This window comes from Sprattus sprattus, assembly GCF_963457725.1.
Source record: "Sprattus sprattus genome assembly, chromosome: 1".
Lineage (NCBI taxonomy): Eukaryota > Metazoa > Chordata > Actinopteri > Clupeiformes > Clupeidae > Sprattus > Sprattus sprattus.
The window spans coordinates 39392410-39418482 of record NC_137920.1 but is presented as its reverse complement, the minus strand read 5'-3'; the positions used below and the strand labels follow the sequence as shown (position 1 = coordinate 39418482).

At 47.9% G+C, this 26073-nt stretch overlaps 1 protein-coding gene across 2 annotated transcripts in view; it reads left to right on the top strand.

Moving 5' to 3' along the window:
* The first annotated feature begins 512 nt into the window (after positions 1 to 512).
* The window catches only part of septin9b (septin 9b), a 60454-nt gene continuing 34893 nt past the window's right edge, over positions 513 to 26073 (top strand). Inside the window, exons 1-2 of one of the 2 annotated variants that reach the window (XM_080833384.1) lie at positions 513 to 588; positions 18138 to 18767. In XM_080833384.1, the coding sequence (XP_080689510.1) occupies positions 567 to 588; positions 18138 to 18767 (652 nt within the window). In that variant the 5' untranslated portion in view covers positions 513 to 566. Of the gene's footprint in view, positions 589 to 18137; positions 18768 to 22782; positions 22870 to 26073 lie in introns of those variants that run through there. The other variant, XM_080833387.1, reaches the window with a different exon arrangement.

Below are 26073 nucleotides of genomic sequence, written 5' to 3'. Positions count from 1 at the left end.
GAGTCACATGGCCTGGGTCTCTCTTTCAAAAGACACAATACTGCTTTAGTGTCAGGGGAGGAGAAGGAAAAGAAAGAAAAAAAAGGGCAAATGGGAGGGAAAAGAGGCTGAAAGAAAAACAAGGCGAGGAAGTCCATATGAGCAGCACATGGCAGCGCAGTTATCTAGGATGCTTTCATTATGACAGCACACTGAAGACATTAAACTCACAGACAGAGAGAGAGAGAGAGAGAGAGAGGGAGTCTGAGAACCAGACAGACAGAGAGAGAGAGGGAGAGAGAGAGAGAGGAAGGCTGAGAGACAGACAGAGAGAGAGAGAGAGAGGGAACAGAAACTTGGCTTTTGGGAGAAGGAGAAAGTTGTAGAGGAGAGAGAGAGAAAGGGAGAATACATGTTGCAGGCACTCAGAGGGAGGGAGAAGGAGGGAAAGAGGGAGGGAGAGAGAGAGCAAGTGACTAAGTGCTGCGAGACACAGAGCTGAGAAAAGGGGAAGTCTCAAAAAAAGGGGAGAGGAGGTAGGAAAAAAGCAGACGCTACATGTGGCTATTTGACATTACGCTAAAGCTATGGAGAGAGACAAAATAGCTGGTAAGTTCAAGACTTCTTTTTCACTTCTTTTTGGTGGATCTGTGAGTGAAGTCTAACTTGTGCAGCTAACTTTAGCTCCTTAGAATCTCTCCAAACCAGTCAGGGGATTTCTGATAGTCTAGCTGAAGTGTTCTTCACCACAGCAAACTCGACAGAGACTGACTGCTTTTGCAGTCGTATCTTCTGGGCTGTTCATCTCATTTGATGTGTGACACTAATTATCATTTTAGTAAATTAATGAGGCTTCCTGTTTTTGGGGGGGATTAAGGTGAAAAACGTAACTTTCTTATTCTGACTTGGAGTGTCTTTTGATGAAAAATGCACAGCTGCTTGAGAGTTGAATGAATCAACAATCAGAGTTGTAGAGCAGTATTCTGGTGACTATTTTTGGATGGAGACATTTGACAGGAAATCTTAAAGACGCCTTTTGTTGAAGCAGCAGATAAGCTGGAACACGAAAGTAAGTGGGGATTTCTTTCCACTCTGAGTAGTTCCAGACTTCCCTTTTTATTTATGTGATTGTACTGAATGGATTAGACTTCTCTAGGGATGATTCCCTAGTGTGTGCAGTCATACAGAATGTCCCCCCCATCAATGAGCTAAATCTCACCAGTAATGCTAAGCTACCGCTACTCTGTCACAACACTTGCATAGTGAGAAGAGGCCAGTGGAGTGGAGTGGAGTTGTCCAGTCACAGTTGTGGAACTCTCCTGGTGATGCGGCTGGGTGTGGGAGACCATAGGCACCAACTGTCCCTGGGAGGGGCAGCTAATATGGGATGGCTGGAATGGCTCAAGGTCCCGCTGTTGCTATGACAAATCCTCAGCTGTCCTGAAGGTCTCCACTGACACTGTATATGGGCACTTCCTGTCTACCCACATTGAATGGGAAGAGTTGACAGACGTGGTAGAAAGGTGATCCCTTCATCCAGACAGCAAACTGTAGCTGACACCTTTCATTCTCACACAGTCTTCTGGACATGTGTACGTATGTGTGGTGTTATGGTGCTATTACGTTTAAACAGTGGATGATATCAAAGTACATGAATGAGGGTAAACACTCGCACATTGTAACTTATGAAGGGTCTTGAGTTTAGTTTGATTTATTCACTCTTCAGACTAATTTAATACATGAAGGACTTTTAAACATTCACTTTGGTGCAGTGGCTGACATAATGACTTCATTTCTAATCTGGTTATTAAACATTTTGAACACCTCAGCTTGCACATAAAGCTATAACTATAGCTCTGGCCATAAAGTGGTGGCTGTACACTCATCTACATGTATTTCCTGTTGGTGGTCACTGTGGCTTTTCTTAGTAAATGTTGCTGTGCTATCTGGAGCTCATAATCACACGGCTTCCGACGCATCTGTTTATTGGACTGTTTATGGGCTGTCTGAAGCACTAACATCTATATCCAGAGGATAAACCTAATCTATGTCAGGAATGATTATGGTGGCCTTGAAGAAGGAGTGATGTGACAAGACGCCTTCCGTTAAATTTAGCAGACACCCAGAGAATCTGTCAGCTCACCAGGCTTCACTCGTGGGCTGCAGTGCAGCGCATGACCACAGAGTGGCGCTGGAGCTTTTGGGTTCCTGAGGACCAGTGTGGCCTCAATGTGGTCATTTCCACATGCACTTAAAATGAGTCTCTTGAGTGTGGGTAGTTTAAGGTTTCCAATTTTCAATGTCAGTGTATGTGCTTGTGTGTGTGAGTGTGTGTGTATGTGTGTGTCTGTGTGTGAGTGAGTGTGAGAGCGCTTTAACTTAGCATTGTGTGGATAAAGGGTTCTGAATCCTGAGTGGAACCTACTTTTTCATCAAGGAAGCCATGGGCTGAGCAGCTTCCTGGTCCTGTTCGACTTTGTGTTTGGTCCGGTTGCCTTGGCGACACACTCCAAAGCGCAACAGGTCGGCTCTGTCTTGAAAGCGAATCGGCGGAGAGTTGTGGGAGCTCTCTGGCCCCCGGTGTTTCCTTTGGCTCTCATGTTACTGCGTAACAGCTATACTCCATGTCCTCACTTCTGTAGGATTATGTTAATGTTTCCAATATGGCAACCCATCCATCATCAGTCCATATGGCCAACACATTGCTCTGTACGAGAAGGTAGATGAATCAGTGGTCAGGGTTTTCATGGAAAATAAACACTAAATGCTCGGCTAATGAAACAAGATCAAAATGTCTGCTGACCTCAGGCCTTCTCCCGTGCTCCGCACCACGGCGCTGCGTTTCTATGGGAACAGGCATGCCAGACATCGCTGCGTGTCTCTGACAGAGACATCAAGAGGATGTTAGTGGTGGGAGATAAACCTGGATAGAATCATCTCCCTGTGTTGCACAATGAATGTGCTCATCTGTTTAGTGTCCAGCATCCTCCTTGTTGGGTGTAATAGATTCAGATGGGTATAGTAGACGAACCATCTGCTATCCACTTATGTTTAACTTCTTTAAGTTCTTAGCGTGTGGAGCGGTTGGAAGGAGAATAACTGCAGAGGAAGGTTTAGAGTAGGCGATTAGAGGATTAGTGATTAATGGAGATAAAAAGTCCCAGCTAGTGAGGGGCAGGTCCTTGGGTCACTGTGTTTACCAGTTCTAGTTAGGGACAGGTGCCTGGGTCACTGTGTTTACCAGGGCTAGTTAGGGACAGGTCCCAGGGTCTGTGTTTACCAGGGCTAGTTAGGGGCAGGTCCATGGGTCTGTGTTTACCAGGGCTAGTTAGGGGCAGGTCCCTGGGTCTGTGTTTACCAGGGCTAGTTAGGGGCAGGTCCCTGGGTCACTGTGTTTACCAGGGCTAGTTAGGGGCAGGTCCATGGGTCTGTGTTTACCAGCGCTAGTTAGGGACAGGTCCCTGGGTCTGTGTTTACCAGGGCTAGTTAGGGGCAGGTCCCTGGGTCACTGTGTTTACCAGGGCTAGTTAGGGGCAGGTCCATGGGTCTGTGTTTACCAGCGCTAGTTAGGGACAGGTCCCTGGGTCTGTGTTTACCAGGGCTAGTTAGGGGCAGGTCAATGGGTCTGTGTTTACCAGCGCTAGTTAGGGGCAGGTCCATGGGTCACTGTGTTTACCAGGGCTAGTTAGGGGCAGGTCCCTGGGTCTCTGTGTTTACCAGCGCTAGTTAGGGGCAGGTCCCTGGGTCTGTGTTTACCAGCGCTAGTTAGGGGCAGGTCCATGGGTCTGTGTTTACCAGCGCTAGTTAGGGGCAGGTCCCTGGGTCACTGTGTTTACCAGCGCTAGTTAGGGGCAGGTCCCTGGGTCACTGTGTTTACCAGGGCTAGTTAGGGGCAGGTCCCTGGGTCTGTGTTTACCAGCGCTAGTTAGGGACAGGTCCCTGGGTCACTGTGTTTACCAGCGCTAGTTAGGGGCAGGTCCATGGGTCCATGGGTCCATGTCCTGCAGCTGGGGGCCGGAGAGGAGGAGGGAAGCAGCTGTGTGATTGGAGCTGTGCACCGACAACACACAAACCTGAGGAGGAGCACTACTCCTGTTGTCTGTGTTTGTATGTGTGCGTGTGTGTGTGCGTGTGCTTGCGTGCGTGTGCGTGCGTGCGTGTGTGCGTGCGTGTGTGTGTGCATGCGTGTTAGAGGTCACTGTTTTATGTCAAGGGAAAGAAATGAAGAGAAGGCATAAAAACATGTGTGTGCATACATGCGTGTAACAGCATCACCCATTTGCCCATAGAAATGTGTTCCGTAATCAAGTTCTTTATTTTGATTACGGCCGCATACATTGTGTCAGGTTGTAACACTTGCTCCCGAGGTGCCATAAAGTAGGGAACATGCTGATCCCAAGCAAAGGGGCAGGAAGTTCGCCTACTGTCCCTGTTTCATAGAGGGACTGTATGGGATATCCTCCATGAGTCATGATTGAGCCTCCTGTACCCATGCTAACACAGATTATTATCATTCTTAATGTAATAAGAATAGAGCATGAGAAACATTAACATTTATACTGGCTTTATCATGCAGGAAACCTGGGTTCTTTGGAAACCGCACCTTTGGCTGAGGATATGCACTTTAGTGCCACTGTTCTTGTCCAAGCAACTCGCCATGTCCAGGAGTGTTAATGTGGGAAAGTACTGCCCAACCTGTGTACGCGGGGCAAGTAGTATGTGGATCCGGTTTTTTTCAGATGCTGTGCCACTGTGTGTGTGTGTGTGTTGGGGGGGGGGGGGGCACACATGGCATGGGTGTGGGAATATTTGTCTGATAGCAGAAGCAACACACAAGTTGTGACAGAATCCTCACTACTAAGACATCCACTCTAAATTTACAGTCCTGAAACTTTACCATCCCGTTGGACCACACACTATTCTGGAATGCCACATTTTATGGTTTATTTTTATGATGAGAACAGCAGTGTGGAGAAATGATTTAATACTGTCTGGAGTTTGGAAAGGTCAGAATAATCAAGTTTATAAAACAAACAGCCTGAATTGTCCAATGAAGGCAACAGTTAATCCCCTCTATTTGGTTCGAGAGGAAACCAGAGTGCACTTACATGATTGGTGGGTAATTTAGCCTGTCGAGCAGAACAGAATTACAAGTACTGACATCACATTTACTGCAATTACATTTGAAGTAGCTACTGCAGCCTGTGAACGTGTCCATGTGGTTGATTTGTGTGCGGGACAGCCAATGTGACTGGGGTGCTGGGGTGTTTGTGTTGGAGAGATGCTCATTGGATGCTCCGCTGGAATCCAAATAGGTTTGTTATCAGATGTGACAGCCAGGCCAGCCAAGCACCAAAGCTTTGGCTTCACCTCAAGCGCAATACTTCTATTAGAGGAACTCACACGCTCTGTTTGTGAAGCTGCAATGGCAGCGTCGGCCATTTGCAATCTGTGATCCGCTGATTGCTTGAGCGGAATCAGGTTTTCCATACATTAGCTGGACTGACACCTGCAGCTAGAGTGCAGGTTCTCTGTGGGTGACATGGCCCGTTCCTGTTGAAACACGCAACTGGTTGGGATATTTTGGCGTGGTGTCTCACCTCCAGATGTTGCCTGCGAGAGAGACTGCTGTACTCGGGAGGCAGTCCAGTACATGCAGCTGTGTCCTTTCTGCAAGACACGCACAGGTGGGGAAAGAGGTGGTCAGTTCAGACCACGGGTATTGTGGCGTTTGATGTGTGACTTGACCAAAACCTCCAAGTGGATCGCTAAGCCTGTCGAGTGTTTGAGTGGGTGAACTACTTGTTGTCTTTCATCGAACACCAATAGTCTTATGCGTGGTTTGGACTGAAGATGTGCAATTTCCTAAACCTGATTGCGTGGCTGTTCCTAGTGTTTAACCTGTGGCATACAGTAAGTACACTGCAGTGTTCTTTTTGGCTTGAGGTTTGAGCACAACGCTAGTTACCTCAGGGTGATTTTGTTCACTCGTGTTCTGCTTAATTACTGGGCATGAAATGAACAACACTCCATTCAGGCTCCTCTGAACTGCTGTAATTGACAGCACACTGAAAGATCACCAACTTGAAGACCAGTCAACCCTCAGCAAGGGAATCAAATGTGAGCAGCATGTAGCCTACACGCACTGCACACCTCTCCCACCCTTGGCCAGTGCCTCTCCTAGTTCGTCCCACTTACACATCAACAATCTTGACTACTCTTCTACATGTGCCCCATGGGTGGTCAACCAGGCTGCTGCCATTTAAGTGGGAGACTGTCCCTAGTCCCTACAGGAAACTACCAACAGCCTTGCAGCTATCGTCACATCTCATTGCTGAGAGAGTTCTGATTTCACCTCACTAGTGTCAAGTTATCCATGTTTTTATATCCAGAAACAACAAGAGTATTTTTTTCCTTTGAAGGTTTTCCTTTTTTTTTGTAGGTGTCTCTTCTCCTCTGTGTCCAACTGATTTTTCCCTGCATCAGTCATCTATCATTTCAGCCTGTCATTCCAATAATGAGTTGCAGGGCCGCGATGCATATCAAATGCAGACTTGTAGACAAGATCGTTTCAGCGCCCTATTATTAGTAATATCCTCAGATTTCTACTCCTTCCGCTCTTCTTGGAAAGTCGAGAGACTCAAAAGAGCGAGTGAGAGAGAGAGAGAGAGAGAGAGAAAGAGAGAGAAAGAGAGAGAGAGAGAGAGCGAGAAAGAGAGAGAGAGAGAGTGATTCAACCGTGCAATAGCCCAGGAGTAACTCAGATCCACAGGTTAAGGAAATGACTGGTGGAGAGGGACTGCTGCATTTTTATGCCAGCGCCCATCCAGCCCTGTTTGGACTTCAGGCTGAGACAACCTAAACAGCAGCCAAGACAAGCAGGGTTCCTGTCAGGGCCAGAGTTGCCCTAACTCATCCTCTCTCTCTCTCACTTACTCGCCGTGAAGACAAGGCAAGGCATGACACAATTGGAAAAGCTAGTCATTCTTAAAGGTGGTTTCTGGCTGGTGTTTTTTTGTTTGTACGGGCTGTATGTTTTCAATTACACGCCATGCTTTGAGGTTAAGAATTCACATTTATTATGTTTATCGTCTACAGTGTTACTCAATGGACCGCAGCAGGGTATGCGGTGGTTGTTTTGGGTTCTTGAATATGTTTGTACGCATGGTGCATCTTAGATGAATCTGTATATTTGTTAAACACGTAGCTGTTAGTTGTTATAGAAGCGCTGTTTGGATATGCATATGTGAGTGTTTGTCTATGTGGCTGCAGAAGTCCATATGTGTCTGCTTGTTTACATCGGCTCACGTGTTTGTGTTTTGGAACCGTCACATAGTCAGATTAGATGATGTTGTTAATAAATATTTATTTTGGCAGGACAGCGATGTCAACGTGAATATTTCGTATTCAGGTGTTCAGATACATAGAAGGGAAGGAGCAGTTTACACATGGTGACTGGCCTTGAATGGAGAGGCCTCTGTTCTGTTTTGATATCCTTTTCTCACCCAGTGTCACCACATTTGGCATGATGCGTACACCCTGAAACTGCCACCTGTATTTTTGTGTGGCATTAAAATAGCCATGGTGGGGGTGCAGACCGCCTTCTTGTTCATCTATATGAAGACAGCACTTAACAGACAGCTCATCTGACGGTTATCCTGACTAAGAAGATGATAGTGACTTCTGTATCTGTCAGAAGGTTCTGCTTTTTACTAATTGGTCCGTCAAAACTGAAAACATGTGCATGAAGTGTCCAGAATCTGAACTCCTGGGTGAGAAGCAGTGAGGTATCTATTACATCTTTGTGTTAAGAGCAGCTACACAATTGTGTATTGTTCATGACGTTCTGACGCCTGATGTTCTGACGTTCATGATATCTGATAGAAACTTATCTGGCCTGCCCAAGAATTTAAAGTACTCCTCTAAACTCCTCTAGACTCCCACTGCACCATAACGATCAGGACATCTCCTCATTGGTCACCTGCAGAGTCCGTCAGTTCTTTCACATGTGTGTTGTGTTACTCCTGCTTACATCAGCCATAAAATGGATTCATCTTGTTTTCTCAGATCATTCAGCATTTGGCCATTCTTCTTTCCCCCAAGTTTTTATTTTCACTACTTAGGTCATTTGGAAGGTTTTCAAAGCCTTTATTTCTTGTGTATTTCACTTGATTAAATTCCATATTTAGGTACAAAGTGTTGTAATGTTTATAATGGCAGCCAAATGACTTCCCTTTATTAGCATTGTGTCACACCATTAATCAGACACAGCTTGCATGCTCCCAATATGTCAATTCTGTATGGCTTCACTGACTCCTGGACACCAGAGGAAGAGAGAGAGAGAAGATGGAGAGAATGAGAGTGGAGACAGAGAGAGAGAGAGATAGTCTGAGTGGGAGGGGTAGGAGAGGTATCGCCTTTCACTCTCTTTAGCCCTGAGTGTGACGCTATTGAAAGGTAACTGGTCCTTTAAGAGAGTTGTCTCATTGCCGCTGCACTGCTCAAACTTTTCTTTTTTTCTAATTGCCGTGACTCCTAATTTGGGATTTGTTTGAGATCTTGAGCTTGCCCTTTGCAGTGATACCTTGGGAAGGGCTTCCTCTGCGGCGAGGTTTAAAGAAAGGATGTCTGATCCAACAGTAAATGCTCACTTGGAAGGAATTATATCTGACTTTGAAGGTTTGTCGTCTTCCATTCTTCCTTTTCTTCATTGCCACTTAATGTAGAGAATAGGCTTAGAGATTGTAACGGCAGTGTGTCTTTTAGAGTTTGTTGAGTGTAATAAGTATGAAGAGTATGAAAGTATGAGGAGTCTATATGTGAACTTCTATCACTCTTCACTGACTGTCATTGTCCTGTTGTTGTGTCTGTGTTGACAGAGTGAATTTCATGGGCATCATAACGTCATGAAGGGTCTAGTGCCTCAGCCTACTTCATTTAGCCTGGTATTGATTTCCCCATGTCTACCTCCATAGTAGACGGCACTGACAGTTGCTCGTGGCCACAGGAAATCTCCCCAGATCAAACCACTGAGGCCGTGCTAGAAGAAAGCACTTTTACCCACAGGGTAACACCTGGATCTCCTCCATATACACAACTCTCCCTCCTCTTTCACAACTCCACTTGTTTGCAGCACTCATTTTTTCTCTTCTCCATTCGCGTGGCATGTCCATGGATTCCCCTTTGTTATTCTTTCTCCATCCTCCCCTCCTCCTTTCCAGTTGACCTCTCTGTGTGGGGTCAAATGAACGCTGTGCTTGTCTGTCCCTCTGAAGCGTGACCGGTTCTTTTTCCAGTCGGATGGTTCTAGAAGAAGATCTGCTGAAGGAGACAAGCTAGACTGTAGTCTTCATCCATGAACCTGTTTTTTTTTTTAACAACTGCTCAAGCACATTTCATGGGGTGAAGGCAAGCTGCTGGTTGATCCTTCACATTTACATTGGTTGCTATGTAGGTTAACTAAGAGATATGCTGATCAAATAGAAGTATAATCATTTAATTTCAAAGTCAGCGAGTCTTATCAGCAGTCCAAGGCAGCTTTTGTCCCTTTTTTCCCCGCTTTCAATAGTGGTTTCCATGGTTTCCCATTATTTATTCAACATAAACATTTAGCAGTGCACAACAGTTACTGTAATAAATGTTCAATACTGGTATTATTGCCCCGAATTTAACAAGTTACAGGCTGTGTACGCAAGTGGCTAAACTAGAGTGCATTTAGTACAAAGATTTAAGGCTATTCCCTAAAATGGGCACTTCTCCCTCATGCCCTCACTTGACTGTAAAAGGAGTTGGGGCCTCTGAAGCCCAATGCTGTGTGCTCTGATAGAGAGACGTGTTGACTTGTGTGTTGTGGAGCTGCTGTGAGGGAAGTCAGACTCCTGCAGTGAGCAGGCTGCCCGTGTGGCTCTCCGCTGAAGGGGGGGGGGGAGGGGAGGGGGCGGGGGTGTTTGGGCAGGGGGAGGAAATTCCATGGGAAGCGTACGTTTTGTGGTGCCAAGAACGGGCAAAAAATTATGTGTGTTCCTGAGCATGCACAATCTCTGGAAAGTTTGTGTATGTGTGTGTGTATGTGCGTGCGTGTGTGTGTGATAGTGTGTGCATACGTAGGTCCGTGTATGTAGGCTGACAAGATGTTTTGTGGAGCTGCTCCCACCTGAATGCATTTGTTTTTTCCTCAGCCTTTCAAAGCTACATGTCACACAGTTGAAAGGCTGGTATATATTCTGACGGAGGTCGTCTCCTTTATCTTCGTATTTCAGTGAAAGATTCTAGAGATTGCCTCATTTCCTCTCTGAGCCGTTTTGCTGTCACTGTCATAGAGCCTGTCGGGTTAGACAGCCGTTATCTGACTGCTATCAGAGTTTGAGCTCCAGCGGATGAATAGGCCATGTCACCCCTGCAGTCTAGCACCCAGCTGAGGCGGGTTCGCGCACGAGGAAATGTCAGAGGGAAACTGATAACCTGACATCTCTTGTCTTATCACGGGCCCTGGCTGTCGGCTTTACTGGAAAATCCTGTTGTTGTGCTCAAAGCTGGTCTGGCCACATGTGAAGAGCAGAGGTTTCAATCCTGTTCTTGTGCTCAAAGCTGGTTCTGGGCACATGTGAGAGAGCAGAGGTTTCAATCCTGTTGTTGTGCTCAAAGCTGGTTCTGGGCACATGTGAAGAGCAGAGGTTTCACATTTCTGATTCTTCCTCAAAATGACTTCCTCTTGAAAAAGCTCTTGGTTAGCAGATTAAATAGCATCGTCAGCAAAGCCTATGAAATGCCAAAAGGTATCGGCCGTCTTGCCAAAGACAGTATTTGAATCTAGATACTAAGTACACCAAAGCATTACCATCCTTAAAGGCTAAATGCTAACATATTCAAAACACAACCAGTGTGGCATTTATGTCTTTTGAAGCGTCTCTCTGTGGTTTATCCAAAGTGTAAATCAGAACTCCTGCTTGTGTCAGGCCTATGTTCAGGCCTGTGGGTTCAAAGAGGAGGTATAGTCAGCCCCTCCTCACCTGGGCAGGGAGCTTGGGGCCAAACATGCATATTTCCGAAAGCTGTATTTCACTCCGACTCCCTCTTCCTGCCTGAGGTCCCTTTGTTGTGGAGGGAAGAGGGAGGCTGAACTCCTGGAGCCTCTGGTAGTCTAGTAATGCTGGGGGAATAAAGCAGGAATCTACTGCTTCGTTTGGGGTGTCCATAAAGAGATGAGAGGATGGTATAGGTGCATCCAAGCAAACAGTTCATCATTAGCCATTAGCATCATCACCCCACAAGATCCTTGTTTTATGTTAGAAAGCACTGTGTAGCATCTTTCCCACATTTACTTAGTCTCACCCCTACATGTAGCATAAGCAAAGCTAACAACGGATCGACATGACATAACAAGGTGTTTGTGATGAAGAGGTTGGTGTTGAGAGTGAGCGCTGAGAGTGAGTTTTGAAGGACTAGTTGAAGAAACCACAGTATGGTGCACTGAGAGCTCTCTGTGTGCCTGTGGCTGGTCAGGCACGTTTGCTGCCATTACAGTCATTCATTAGTGGCTGGCCTCCTCGTGATGCTTATCAGGAGGCTGAGCAGAGAGAGGTGTGCTCTCTCTCTCTCTCACTCTTACACACACTCTCTCTCTCTCTGTCTATCTCTATCTCTCTCTCTCACACACACAAACACACACACACACTCTCTCTCTCTCTCACTCACACAAACACACAGTTTCTCTCTCGCTCTCTCTCTTTCTCTCACTCACACACACACACACACACACACACACACACACACACACACACACACACACACACTCTCTCTCGCTCTCTCTCTGTCTCTCTCTCTCACACACACACACTAACACTCACACACACACCCTCACACACGCACACACATACACACACACATACACACACACACACACACACACACACACACACACACATACACACACACACACATACACACACACACACACACAGGAGTGGTATGTAAGAATCCAGTCCTGGCAGATGCCCCTGGTTGTGTTTAAGTAAAGTGTTGCTGGGGGATGTTGTGTACGAGGCTGCTCTGTCTACAGCTGGGACCCCTGCTTGGCATGACCCTTCCCAGCAAGCAAGCCTCCACCGGCCCCATGCAGGCAGGCTGTGGGCACTGTGGGCTAGGGCCAGCCCACACCAATCCTTCACAGGCCCGGTGTGGGCACTGTGGGCTAGGGCCAGCCCACACCAGTCCTACACAGGCCCGGTGTGGGCTTGCCCAAGCGGGGCCTGCAGCTTTGGGTTCACTGCGGGCTGTCACCGGATAGCCCAACAAAGTCTAAGCTGCCCAGGAAACCCATGCTGGGCCTGTGCGGGCTGCCACATATGGCCCCCCTTAGGGCTGGCACAAGGGCCCTTTAAGGGCTGCCCACACAGGGCCCTTTGAGGGCTGCCCACGCAGGGCCCTTGAGGGCTACCCACGCAGGCCTTTTTGAGGGTTGCCCACTTTGAGGGCTGCCCACGCAGGCTCTTTGAGGGCTACCCACGCAGGCCCTTTGAGGGCTGCCCACGCAGGGCCCTTTGAGGGCTGCCCACGCAGGGCCCTTTGAGGGCTGCCTAAACAGGGCCCTTTGAGGGCTGCCCACACAGGGCCTTTTGAGGGCTGCCCACACAGGACCCCTGAGCTTTTGCTCATTGGCAAAATGCTGGCCCCTCAGTGCTGGCCCTGCGTGGGCAGCCCTAACATAGCCCACAGGAGCCCTCACTAGGCCCACACAGAGCCTGCACTCATTTTTTGCTCATTTATTTATTGAATTTATTTATATATGATAGTAAAAAATAGAAAGAAGTGTTTGTTCTGCAAATCTAAATGGATGCAGTTACAGCATAACTAACATCTGTATAGTCAGAAATGTACAATAGCCAAAAGGAATTCAAATTAAAGACTTTATTAATACAAGTGTGTGTGTATGTGTGTTTGTATACAGAAAAGCTCTATAAAAAAATGAATTATTATTATTATTATTATTATTATTGAGCTTTGTCAAACCAAACTCCGAGGTACAAAACGTATAACTTTTGAGTCTGGGTGGACAAAGCTCACGTGGACTACTGGTAAGGGTGTTGAGCTGGAAAGCGTAAGGTCATCGGTTCAATCCCCAAGCGGCAGGAAAAATGTGCTGTGCTTCACTTCACTGTGTGCTGTGTGTATCACAACCCTGGATGGGTAAAATGCAAAGATCAAATTCAGAGTGTGTGTGTGTCACTACCTTGGATGGGTAAAATGCAGAAATCAAATTCAGAGTGTGTGAGTCTCTACCCTGGATGGGTAAAATGCAGAGATCAAATTCAGAGTGTGTGTGTGTCACTACCTTGGATGGGTAAAATGCAGAAATCAAATTCAGAGTGTGTGAGTCTCTACCCTGGATGGGTAAACTGCAGAGATCAAATTCAGAGTGTGTGTGTGTCACTACCTTGGATGGGTAAAATGCAGAGATCAAATTCAGAGTGTGTGTGTGTGTGTGCCACTATCTCTGCCAGTTTTTTACTTTCACTTTTATGTTTTACTATTATATATCAATATATTCAATAAATAAATGAGCCAAAAATGAGTGCAGGCTCTGTGTGGGCCTAATGAGGGCTCCTGTGGGCTATGTTAGGGCTGCCCAGGCAGGGCCAGCACTGAGGGGCCAGCACTTGGCCAATGAACAAAAGCTCAGGGGCCCTGCGTGGGCCTTGTGAGGGCTCCTGTGGGCTGTGTTAGGGCTGCCCACGCAGGGCCAGCAATGAGGGGCCGGCACTTTGCCAATGAGCAAAAGCTCAGGGGCCCGGCATGGGCAGCCCTCAAAGGGCCCTTGTGCCAGCCCTAAGGGGGCCCGTATAGGGCCTGTGGAGGCTTGCTTGCTGGGTTGTGAACTCTCACACGGGGGATCCAGTCACTCAGCTCAAGACGACGACGGAAACACGCAGTCGCCGTGGCGACACTAATTAGCGGCAGACTTCCCTGGCTGGCGATGAGAGGCAGACCTGTGGCGCGCTGGAGGTTCTTTAGGGACCCGGCGGGGCACCCGGGCCTCCCGTGTCTGCGTCTGCGTGTGAGGCGGCGTGCTGTTCTGTGCCCTCTGCTCTGGTTTCATGTAAACACTCCCGCCTCAGCCGAGCCCTCACGCTCAAAACTAAACACCACAGAGCAACTCCAGCAGATCAGCTGGCAGAGCATGTCACAGACAAAAAACAAGCTGTCATGGGTTCAAAGCCCAAAGATCAGAAGTATATAAATATAGTATATAGTATATACTATATAAATACTATGCCCTCTCTGTGTTCTTAACCATCATGGTGCCAATACTGCAAAATACCGAACATACAAATGTAGTGTATACTCTGTACTAAGAATTACTTATACTTATCCAGAATCATCAAGGTCCTGTGGCCATATTGAATAAATATAGAAGTCACTTGAAAGAGGCTCTTCAATTACTGCAAGTGCTCCCTGGCTAGGTCTCTGTGCTGGCCAGCTGAAGGCTAGACAGCGCTATGGCCGCCCTTTGAAGCTCCCGCTCTCCTGTAATAAGCCTCTGCCCTGGAGTGACGCGAGGTGACTGCTGGAGCGCGGCTCGCCTCTCTGACCTCAATCAGCACGGCGGGATCCACGACCGTGGCCGAACTGAGCCGTTCTCGGCGCTCCGAGGGGCCCCTCTCTCTCTCCCCCCCACGGGATGACTCTCATGTTCCCCTCACCTTGCGCTGGCCTTATAAACTTCCACTCACTTCCCCGCTCTCCCAAAACAGCTGAGAGCTGCATGGGCTTAGGGAACATGCTATGAGTCTATGGGAGAGAGGAACACAGGGAGCAGTATGAGAGAGTGGACTATTAGACAGAATGACACAGGAGCAGATACAGCGGTATGAGAGAGGGTGTAAGAGTTTACATCGTAAATCTGATTTCTTCCCTTTAACGATGCAGTCACCTCCTGTTATGTCAGGACTATTCTTGGTTTACGTGCTGTGAGTAACAGCCAGAGAGTATTCCAGGATAACATTAACTGAGGTTGGCTGACGATCATGTCCTTGATTCAGAAGATTGTGGAACTCCAGTGTGTGTGTGTTTGTGTGTGTGTGTAAGCCAATGGGTCTGCCTCGCTCATCCAGACAGCGTATGGTCCTGACGCACTTCGAGCCCCAGAGCGGTGGCAGCAGTGGCCGCAGTGGCAGTGGCAGCATTCCCAGACTGTGAGCTGCAGCTGCAGGATTCCCCCAGACACTAAGCCAGAGCTGCAGGAGTCCCCCAGAGGAGGACAGACACTAAGACAGAGCTGCAGGAGTCCCCCAGAGGAGGACAGACACTAAGACAGAGCTGCAGGAGTCCCCCAGAGGAGGACAGACACTAAGACAGAGCTGCAGGAGTCCCCCAGAGGAGGACAGACACTAAGCCAGAGCTGCAGGAGTCCCCCAGAGGAGGACAGACACTAAGACAGAGCTGCAGGAGTCCCCCAGAGGAGGACAGACACTAAGCCAGAGCTGCAGGAGTCCCCCAGAGGAGGACAGACACTAAGCCAGAGCTGCAGGAGTCCCCCAGAGGAGGACAGACACTAAGCCAGAGCTGCAGGAGTCCCCCAGAGGAGGACAGACACTAAGACAGAGCTGCAGGAGCCAGGAGTGCTTCGGCTCGTCCTGCGTCAGCCGTCGCAACAACTCACTGATTCCTGTTGACAGTCAACAGAAAGGCCTTTGATTTAGCAGCCCTGGTGATGGGAAAGACATCACTCCATCCCTGCTTCTGCAGTGAAAATAATCAAAACATTCACAGTGAAGTTGAAGTCATTTCTGAAGTGGTTTGGACTTGTAAATAATACGTTTATGATCTGTAACTTTTTTCATAAGGCACAGTTGAATTTATCCTTTTTGTAAATCAAAAACAAGATGAAAAGTTTGCTAATCAACATAAATGCTAAACTGAAGCAGCCTGCTATATTTTATGTGCAATGAAACTTTTATTGTCACTGTAAAAACTCAGCAGTTATTCCCAGTGGTTGGAATAGAATGAAGTGTGAGTGTGAGAAGCAGTCACAGCATGTGTTGAGGTAACAACAAACACTATCTCACAGGCCCTTTCGTCCCAAACAATATGTGGGTGTCAGTATTGTTTTGATAGTTTAGAAGGACTGAAAATCTAGACATCACAGGGCAAGGGGGAAATCTTTAAGTAACTGATGCATTTTATAAGCTCTAAGTGTCTTCTTCTGCCAGGGGGCAAGTAATGAGGGGAAAATTGGAGAGAGAACTTCTCAGAGGAAGTTTCATTCCACCTCTGACATTTGGTGTTTAAGCTGCTTCTGCCGTATGCAGGGGGACATTGACACCCCAGTTCTAATACCCTTGAAATGTTCAATGGATAACTGGAAAGAAGGACTGGCTCGCCAAATTAGCATTTGGCAAAAACGAAATTTGTCCTGAGGGTTATAAAGTATCAAGTGAAGTGATTCTGAAATGTAGTGGCTTAAAGCAGCAAATTGGATTAGGGCCATGGCCAGAGAGGATTATGGGAGCCTTTTGAAGTGACTATTCTGTTGCACGATTATTAAGTGCTCCAAGTTTAAAAAGAGGGCATGGAGAAATGATACTCACTAACACCCACATACACACACACACACACACACAAGTATACACACTTACACATACATACACACACTCATACACACTAACACAACCTTACGCACACATACACACACTTACACACCTTACACAAACTTACACACACATACACACACATGAACACACCTACACACACTTACACACACATACACTCACAACATTCACTCTTATAGTTTCCATTTCTCTGATACTTCCTTCATGGAGGCCATGTTTACTGTAGATGAGTGGATCATCAACTGCCTCTGAGTGTCAGAGAGAGAAGCTCAGAATGTAGGCCAGGGAATAAGGAGTGGCTGTGCCTTCAGGCAGTGTCAGTTTCTCAGGGCCTCAATGCTACACTAAGGCCTGTACGAGACACTGGAGTCCGACTGTGCATGAGCAGACAGACCCCCCATTGCCATCACAACCCGCTTGGGACCACTCCTTTTGCATCCGGGATGTGATGTCAACTGGCAGGGGTCCAGAGCTGCCCGTCGTTTCCCGGAGAGAAGCCGTAATTTTTCCCTCCTCACATGCAGTTCTTGTTCTGCTGCACAGTCCTTGTGGGAGAGTGTGTCAGTGATAGCACAGTAAGTTTGTATTCCTAGACTGTCTTTGCGGCTCAGTTTGTTTTGTGTTTTGATGGGATATGTTTGTTGATGGTTTAAATCATCTATGTATGCTCATCTATGTGTGCTCATGTATACGGCTTTCATCTTATGGTCTTTGGAAGGTTAAGATAGTGTTTTGACTTAGCCTGTAGTTCTCTGTGCAATCCCCTTTCTATTTCCTGTTTTGGACTCAGGAGTCGGTACTGTAAAATTGATGGTGTAGTTGATGGTGGCGCATGAAATACTCCTCTGGAGTCCTGGCTCTTACATTTACATTTAGTCATTTAGCAGACGCTTTTGTCCAAAGCGACGTACAAGGGAGAGAACAATCAAGCTAAGAGCATTAAGAACCTGGTGTAACAATAAATACTGCTTATTAAAATAGATAACGACATAGAAGAATAAAAAAGAAGTGCGGGCCTGTTACTGCTTGATTGCAGGTTAAGCCAAGGTGCCAGTTAGGAAGGGAGGTGCTCTCTGAAGAGTTGGGTCTTCAAGAGCTTCTTAAAGGTAGAGAGGGACGCCCCTGCTCTGGTAGTGCTAGGCAGGTCGTTCCACCAACGTGGAACTACAACTGAGAATAGTCTGGATTGCCTTGCTTGCTTGATTATGTGATGATACAAGATGGAGGTCTGTGGTCTTGGCTATAGTCATTCTTTGCAGATCTGATGGAAAATCTATTTGCCGTTTGCCCTTTTCTCATAAATTGGTTATGGTTCCATATTGTAGACTATCTTTCTAACACACTGTATCACTTTTGATCACATTTGTCTTCAATAAGCTTGATCTTTTACAGTAAAATGTAAATGTATGGGTAATTAGTCAGTAAAATACAATACATTTACTACGATAGGATTTTTTCTTAATCTCTGTACTCTGACTTTTTTTTGGCTGTGGTACGCTGGTTATGTGGTTGGTTCCTGGTCTTCTGTTAATGGCGACTGTCTCCCTACAGCTTTGAAGAGGTCGTTTGAGGTGGAAGACGTGGACGCCACCTCCCCCAACACACGCCGCGTCGCCAACTCCCACCAGCGCTCAGCCGTCGCCCCCAGCAGCCTGAGCTACAACGACCTGGGCTCCCGTGCCAACCACACCAGCAGCCCCAAGCCCCTGGACAGCCTACGACCCAAGGCCCGCACCCCGGAGCCCGTGTCCCGCCGCACGGAGCTCTCCATCGACATCTCCTCCAACCACAGCGGCAAGTCGGTGGACAGCTCCCCCAGCCAAGGCATCTCCCGCTTCGCCTTGAAGCGGCCCGAGGTCCTGGGCCACAGCAAGACCCCCGAGCTGATGCAGAAGCACTCCGTCACCTTCAGCAAGCCCCTGGAGACGCCCGTTGCCGGCCGCGCTGCCGCCCCCGCCCCCCACGCCAGCTCCAAGCTCCCCGAGACCACCTTCAGGAGGACCGAGCCGCCCAGCCCTGGGGAGGTGGCTGGCTCACGGCGGCCAGAGATAAGCGTCACCAAAGCACCCGACAGCAAGACCCAGGAGAACCACCACCACCACCATCAGCACCACCCCACCATCAGCACCCGCTGCGCCTCCCCCAACCACCCTACACGCAAGTCACCGCAGGACAGCCACCGTAAGTCACCTGTGACGTCTATCTTTCACCTCCTCTTTCTTCTCATTTCCCCACGCTCACCCATACTGTACTCCAGTATCCAGAACATTCAGGTCTTCCTTTCCCTTCACTTCCCTTGCATGCCGATGAGAGTACCAGCGTAGCTATGTAAAGGATTGTGGATTCTGTATGTATATCTTGTGTATGCTGCTGAGTAGAAGCCAGTGTATAGTTTAAAGATGTTTTTATTGTTGGCAGTCAGACCACACTCGACCGGTGCCTCACGTCTTTTAATCAAGCCTCCACAGCACCGTCAAACCGCCAGGCCGCCGTCACGGGGAAATGCCTGTGCCATTTTAGGGAGCGAGTACTGTTGGGTGGCTGTGTCTGCTCGTCTCTGTTCTCCGTGTCTCTCTTTGATTTTGGAGGTTAACCCCAGAATTTAGCCCATTTGATCTCGGCTGGCGGTTGGTAGAAGTCGAGCACAGGCCACTGAGCTTTCGGAATTGGCTCTTCGTGAGAAAAAGTAGTGAAACAAATTATCTGTGATGAGCAGGGAGAAGCTAGGTCAGTGGGGTGTGGGGGTGAAGGGGGGGGGGGGGGCTCTCTGACGGTAGGGGGGAACTGTGGTGGAATCAGTCCCCCCAAGTGTATACAGTATGTGAATGGGCTCATAAACATGGGATGAAGGCCCAGAGTATTTTAGAGAGATCCTCTTAAAGGCTTTTTGAGTGTTATACATGGGGCTGAAATGTACATCAGTTCAGCGCTTGTTTATGTCATTTTCCTAACAATTAAAAAGGAAGGACATTGTTGAGAACCAAACTATTGCATCTTATGTTTGAAAACTAATTTGACAATTCTTAAGAAATGCATCATAACACCAGATTTGTATTAAGTAATGGGAAATAACGTACACAAGATAGATTTCGCATTGATGATCCACAGTAATATTTAGGCGTTTCTTTGGGTTCATACAATGACCAGTGTATGACTGCACCCGTTTCACATGTGAGGGATTTACTGCTGAGGCAACATTAAAAGACCCACAACTGTTCTACGAACGCTATCACAAGCAAACTCTTGGCATCCACATTATGTCTTCTTCTTATCAGACTCTTGGAAAATCCCACACATTTTCAACTTATTGAGTGAATCATTTCATTGTATTGTTCATAGAGATCAATATTCTTTCTTGACAGAATTCTTGCGCAATAACCTGTTGCCAAATCAGAGACAGGAAGTCTCTTCACGGCCATGTGGATCCAATCAGCATCTACAGACGTTAGACAGCATCTAAAAGAGCCCTCATACAGAACTGCACCCATGTTCAAGGGTATAATATATCACTAGTACCCACTGCACATGAGGGCATCAATGGACCTGTCTCCTCTGTTGATGGGTGTTTCAGTCACATCACTCAGATCATTAGCAACCATAGTCAGGATTTTCCAGGTACTTCAGATGCAAAAGGAGCAGACTGATCATTAGCTTTCATGCAGCAGACACACACACACACAAACACACACACACACACACACACACACAACCACACACACAAACACACACACACACACACACACACACACACACACACACACACTCACTCACACACACACACACACACACACACACACACACACACACACACACACACACACACACACACACACACACACACACACACACACACACACACACAACCACACACACACACACTGACACACACTGACACACACACTGACACACACACACACACACACACAGACACCCACACACACACACACACACACACACACACACTCACACACACACACACACACACACACACACACTCACACTCACACTCACACACACACACACACAAACACACACACACTCATAGGTGAAACGAGAGCTAAAGGCTCCGGGGGCATATCAGGGGCAGCCCTGGAACCCGAGGGAGGCTGGGTAAGGGGAGAGGCCTGTGTGATTAAAGCGTCCTGATGTCGAGTCTGGCAGCGCTGTCTGCCTCCGTCTGCTTGTCTGTTTCCAACGCTTCATAGTTTCCCTCGTGCGCACACATCAAGCGAGGAAAAACAAGCCCATGGGATTGATTAGGCCATTACCTCCTGCTTCAGATGCAGACTCACATGAATACACACTAGCACATCTAGTGCTGAACGCAATAACACTATAATATATGCAGACTCACACTCTCTCTCTCACTCTCTATCTCTCACTCACACGTGCACACAAAGAGAGAGACAGACAGACAGACAAAGAGAGAGACAGACAGAGAGAGAGCGATGGAGAAAGAGAGAGAGACAGACAGAGAGAGAGAGACAGAGAGAGAGAGAGATAGAGAGAGAGAGAGACAGACAGAGAGAGAGAGACAGAGAGAGCGAGCGATGGAGAGAGAGAGAGAGAGACAGACAGAGATAGAGAGAGACAGAGAGAGAGAGCAGACTGATTGCTTCACTTCCCTAATCCCATACAGACAGAAAAATAAAAGACGCATCAAGAGGCCACGTCATGTGACCAGGGAGAGGCCTGTGCTCACTGGAGTTCCAATGAAGAACAGAGAGGGAGGAAGAGAGGAAAAACAGTCGGCCATGATGATGATGACCGTTCTGCTTAGGGCCAAGTCAGCCATGATGATCAGCCATGATGATGATGACCATTCTGCTTAGGGCCGAGTCAGCAATGATGATCAGCCATGATGACGACAGTTCTGTTTAGGGCTGAACCTCTGTGGTTTCATCATCCAACACTGCGTTTCAACTCTCACCTGAATCACATGGGTCTCAGCTATCACAGACACAGCGGAGATTCTGTATCTCACTCATAGTGTAAGAGCAAGTTACATTTGTACATCAGTAACTTCATCTCATAACAAATAAATACTAGAAGCTCAGAACCATCCTTATCTAACCATGTGTGATATGTTCAGCCGTGGCACCCCTGATGTAAGCGCTCGCCCTTCCTTCCTTCCTGGTTTGAGCGCTCACTTCTTCCCCTGCTCTCCCACTCCCACTCCCAGCCCCTCGTCTGGGTTCACTCCGGTCCTGGGGGGTCCAGGCCTCTCACCAGCCCAGGGGGGGAGCTCTCTTATTAAGGCCACTTTCCTCTCAAATTAAGGGTGACCAGCCTGGAGGGGCTCAGACCCACCCAGCCAGCCAGGGAGCTCAGGCTCTGACTGCACTGATAGCATCAGGCAACCACCAACATCAACAACTAATTAGAGCAAATGGGTCTTTCCCAGATGATCATCAGATGAATCATGGTGGGATATTGTGATGCTTCATTGGATTTTATTGACATAAATAATGTACTGAATTAGCCCTCTAGATTTGCTACCCTGATCAAAACACAGAGTGAAAGACTTATTCTAACTTTGGAGTAGATCAGTTTTGTGTTAGAGCCCATGTCCAGCAATCACTTGTTGTGGACGAGGATTTATCTCCAATCTGTTGAAAAAGGCTTCATTGTTGACAGGGTTTGAGGGGTTTCTCCTCAGCTGTTTGGATTCAGTGAACCTATTAGATAAGCCATTTCCTTTCCATTCAGTTCTTCCAACAGGAAATGACCTCACAGGCGCACACACACACACACTCACTCTCTGCCCCCCGCTTCCTCTCTTCCTTTGACTCACGTCCAGAGCGAGACTTTTTCCCTTGCGCTGACCTCTCTGCCTACGACGCCCCCGCAGGAGTAACACTGACGTCACCGCCGCCGTGTTCCCATCAGCCCCCACCCCCTCAGGCCCCCAGTGACACAGCACAGCACTGCTATTCATTCAGGGTCTCACAATGAAAAGACAAAATACCTTCAAAGACAAAAGAGCTTCACATGACTCGTTCCTGCTAAGACCTTTGTCAAAAGTCACACTGTCATGTGTTATAACTCTCAGTGACCTTCTCTGGAACATTGGAAATCATTTTCCCAGGTGGCGAGACCAGCAGTGAGATGTTTCATTACCAAGGGATGGAGAACAACTGGTTTAAGGGTTCAACTGGTTCTACCACCATGGGAGGCGCGACAGGCACACAGGGCTATGTCTGAGCCGCTTGCCCCCCTTCAGCTCTGCTTCCTCAGGCGCCTCTGCCAACGCACGCCTGGAGCTCGACATACCAGTCCCAGTGTGAGTTTACTCTCCCAGCCAGATGCGGCTGTTTTCACAAGAAATAAAGACGTCCTCTCGAAGCGCAGACACACTGTAAAAGGACAGAATCCACTCTTTCCGACCCAGGGCCAGTCTATTAAATACCATCAATCTCATCTGCCAAAGTGGCTCAAACAGAAAGAAAAGAGCCCACTAGTACCAACCCTTATTAATTCAGGGGAAATACCACTCCCAGAACCTGTAACCCTAGACTTGGTTTAGGTTTTGGAGCGCCTTGGGTCCCCATCCCTGAGGGAGTTGCTAAGACACTCCCAGAGAGGCTCATCAGCATAGAGAGACAGCTTCCCTCTGCTTCCCTTCTTGCAGTGTCTCCCTGGCAGGCCCAGTGAGCAAACGAGTGAGGAAGAGAGAGAGAGAGAGAGAGAGAGAGCGTTGTGTTTGGTCTGGCACTGAGCCCCATCCTGTGTGTGTGTGTGTGTGTCACAGTGTGAACACTGCAACCCCACGCCACTCCAGCCCGGAGAGAGAGAGGGACAGAGGAAGGAAAGAACAGAAGGAGAGTTGGGATTGGGTTTGTGAGAGGGAGAGAAGGGAAGAGAGAGAGAGAGAGAGAGAGAGAGAGAGAGAGAGAGAGAGAAGAGGGTCAGGAATGGGAGCATAGAATCACTGGGGGAATGTAGTAGTTGTAAAGTGACTCTGAAGAGAGCATGGAATAATACAACGTGAGATTCTTCTAGAAACATCCAAGCAAACAACTAGCTGAGTTACTGCAGTTTGTTAGCTTCAGGATACGCTGTTTCTGTCTCCACTGATGTGCTGTTTTCCAGCCATATCTCAGGATAATCTCTTCTCCCTTTCCCTTGTCCACTTATCTCCTGCTATCTATCCTGCGATCCTTTCAATGTAAACCATTTAAATAAAAAGGATTGGTGCTACGCTTGATTATCTGATTATCTCTCGACAAGATTGAGCTGACTCGTTTAAGGAAGTTTGATCAGGTGTAAGCGTTTAGAATCCTTATTATACTGTGCTATGTTGAAATACTTTAAAAAAATAGGATTTCGAGGCCATTATATTAGTGTTGTAAATGTTGACAGAGGGAAACCAAGAAGGGTATCAGTGAACTCATAACATAAAATGTTTGACTCCTCAAGGCTATATGTGTTCTATGAGCAATCCGTCTGGGTGTTTGTGTGTGTGTGTGTGTGTGTGTGTGTTTGTGTGTGTGTGTGTGTGTGTGTGTGTGTGTGTGTGTGTGTGTGTGTGTGTGTGTGTGTGTGTCTGTCGGTGTGTGTTTGTGTGTGTGTGTGTTTGAGTGTGCGTCTGTGTGTCTGTGAGTGTATGTGCGTGTGTGTGTGAGTATCTGTGTATCTGTGTGTGTGTGAGTGTGTGAGAGAAAATGTGTATTAAGTTCATTACTGTTTGTCCTCAAAGCACCACTACCTGCTGAAAGTCAGCGTCCTTCCTCCTCTTGGCCTCCTGTCTGTAAACATTTATCAGACCTCATCTCTGTCACGCTGCACTGGGCCCCATGAGGTCACGCTGCCCCTGCGTGGGTTATGGCCTCATCAGAGGGCCCCTGTCTCAGCCAAGGGGCCAGCCTTGGGCCCTCAGGCGGTGGCACAGCCGAGGTCGGAACCTCGCGCTGGGCGTCCGCACGCTCCACTGATCTCAGACCATTACTCAGCACCACCCCGCCACATAATAATTACACCGGCACAGAGGAGAGGTGCGGAGGAGGGCAGAGAGAGGGGGATAGAGAGAGGAGGGATGGAGAGAGGGATGGAAAGAGAGAGGGAGGCACGGAGAGAAAGAGGGAGAGAAGAAGGCAGCGAGGCAGCGAGAGGGGGATAGAAAGAGAGGGAGAAAACAAGAGAGGGAGAGAGGGAGAGAGAGAGAGAGAGAGAGAGAGAGGGAGGGAGGAGGTGCAGTCAGGTGTGGTTAGTGGCCAGGGGAGGTGCCCCGCTGAGCATATCATCATGGCTAATGTGAGCCCACTTTAGACTCTTTACAGCACCGCACTCCACGTGGCCCCTGCTTTATTGGGCTCTCTTTAGAAGAGCTGGCTGCTGGTGCAGAGGTGAGGTGAGGTGAGGGGAGGGGAGGGGAGGAAAGGGGAGGGGAGGTGAGGGGAGCGTAGGGAGGCAGGTAATTACGGACCACAGAGTGAGAATCAGCTGCCATAAGAGCTGATGCCTGATGCCACCTCAGGCAGTGCAGGATGCTCTTCCTGACAGTAGGTGGCGCTGACACACAGGTGACTCTGCAAAGGCTTACAACGCAGGTAATGTTGGTGATGTCATTGAGAATGATGTAAGGCTGGGTTTGAGTAATTTGCAGTGATTAAGAACATGACTGTTCTTTGCTGTCAAAATGAAAATATGTGAATAAATATGGAAATGGAACATTCCTAGTATATATATACTATGTGAATAGGATAGACAGAGATCAAATTCAATAGAAGTGCCACTGTGTTATCCTTCATTATAGTGTATTTACAGCTGTGTTTATAATCAGATTTATAATCATCAAAACTTCTCTGTATCCTTGAATCAAGATCACTCGTACTTTTGCATTGCACTGTGGGGCAGAGAGTGGAGTCCCTGCATGGAGAGGATGGCCCCCTGTAGACGGTGTTTCCTGGAGCATCTGTTTATCCTATCTGTCTTTCAGCACTGAGGGTTAGACCAGGTCCCACCTCAGCAGAAGGTCTATCAAAGCTGCAACCCCCTGTTTCTAGTCAGGGGCCTCTCTGTCTCTCTATATTACACCGTCTCCCAGTACGACACCCCCACCCCTCACACACACACACACACACACACACACACACACACACACACGCGCGCGCGCGCACACACCCCAAACCAACCATGTATCCTGTCAGCCCCTGTGGGGGTTTTGACATTGGTCACTTCCTTTAGCCTTTTTCACCTCACATGGACACCAGATACGAAGAAGACACTTTGGTGACAGGCAAGAAATGTGATATTTCTAGGGTGAATTTCCGTTGAACATTACTGAACAGACTTACTTAGGCTATATTTGTGGCCCTCTTGAATCCCCCTTCGAAATGCTCAGCGCAGTGGATACAAAGCAGACTCCGAGAGTACAGAGTCTGAGATAGAGCGCATTCTGAAGCCCTGATGGTTTGCCTTATCTGGAGCAACAACAGCTCCAGCAGGTTCAGTGTCCTCATCAGACACAGCGGTCCAATGAGCCCAG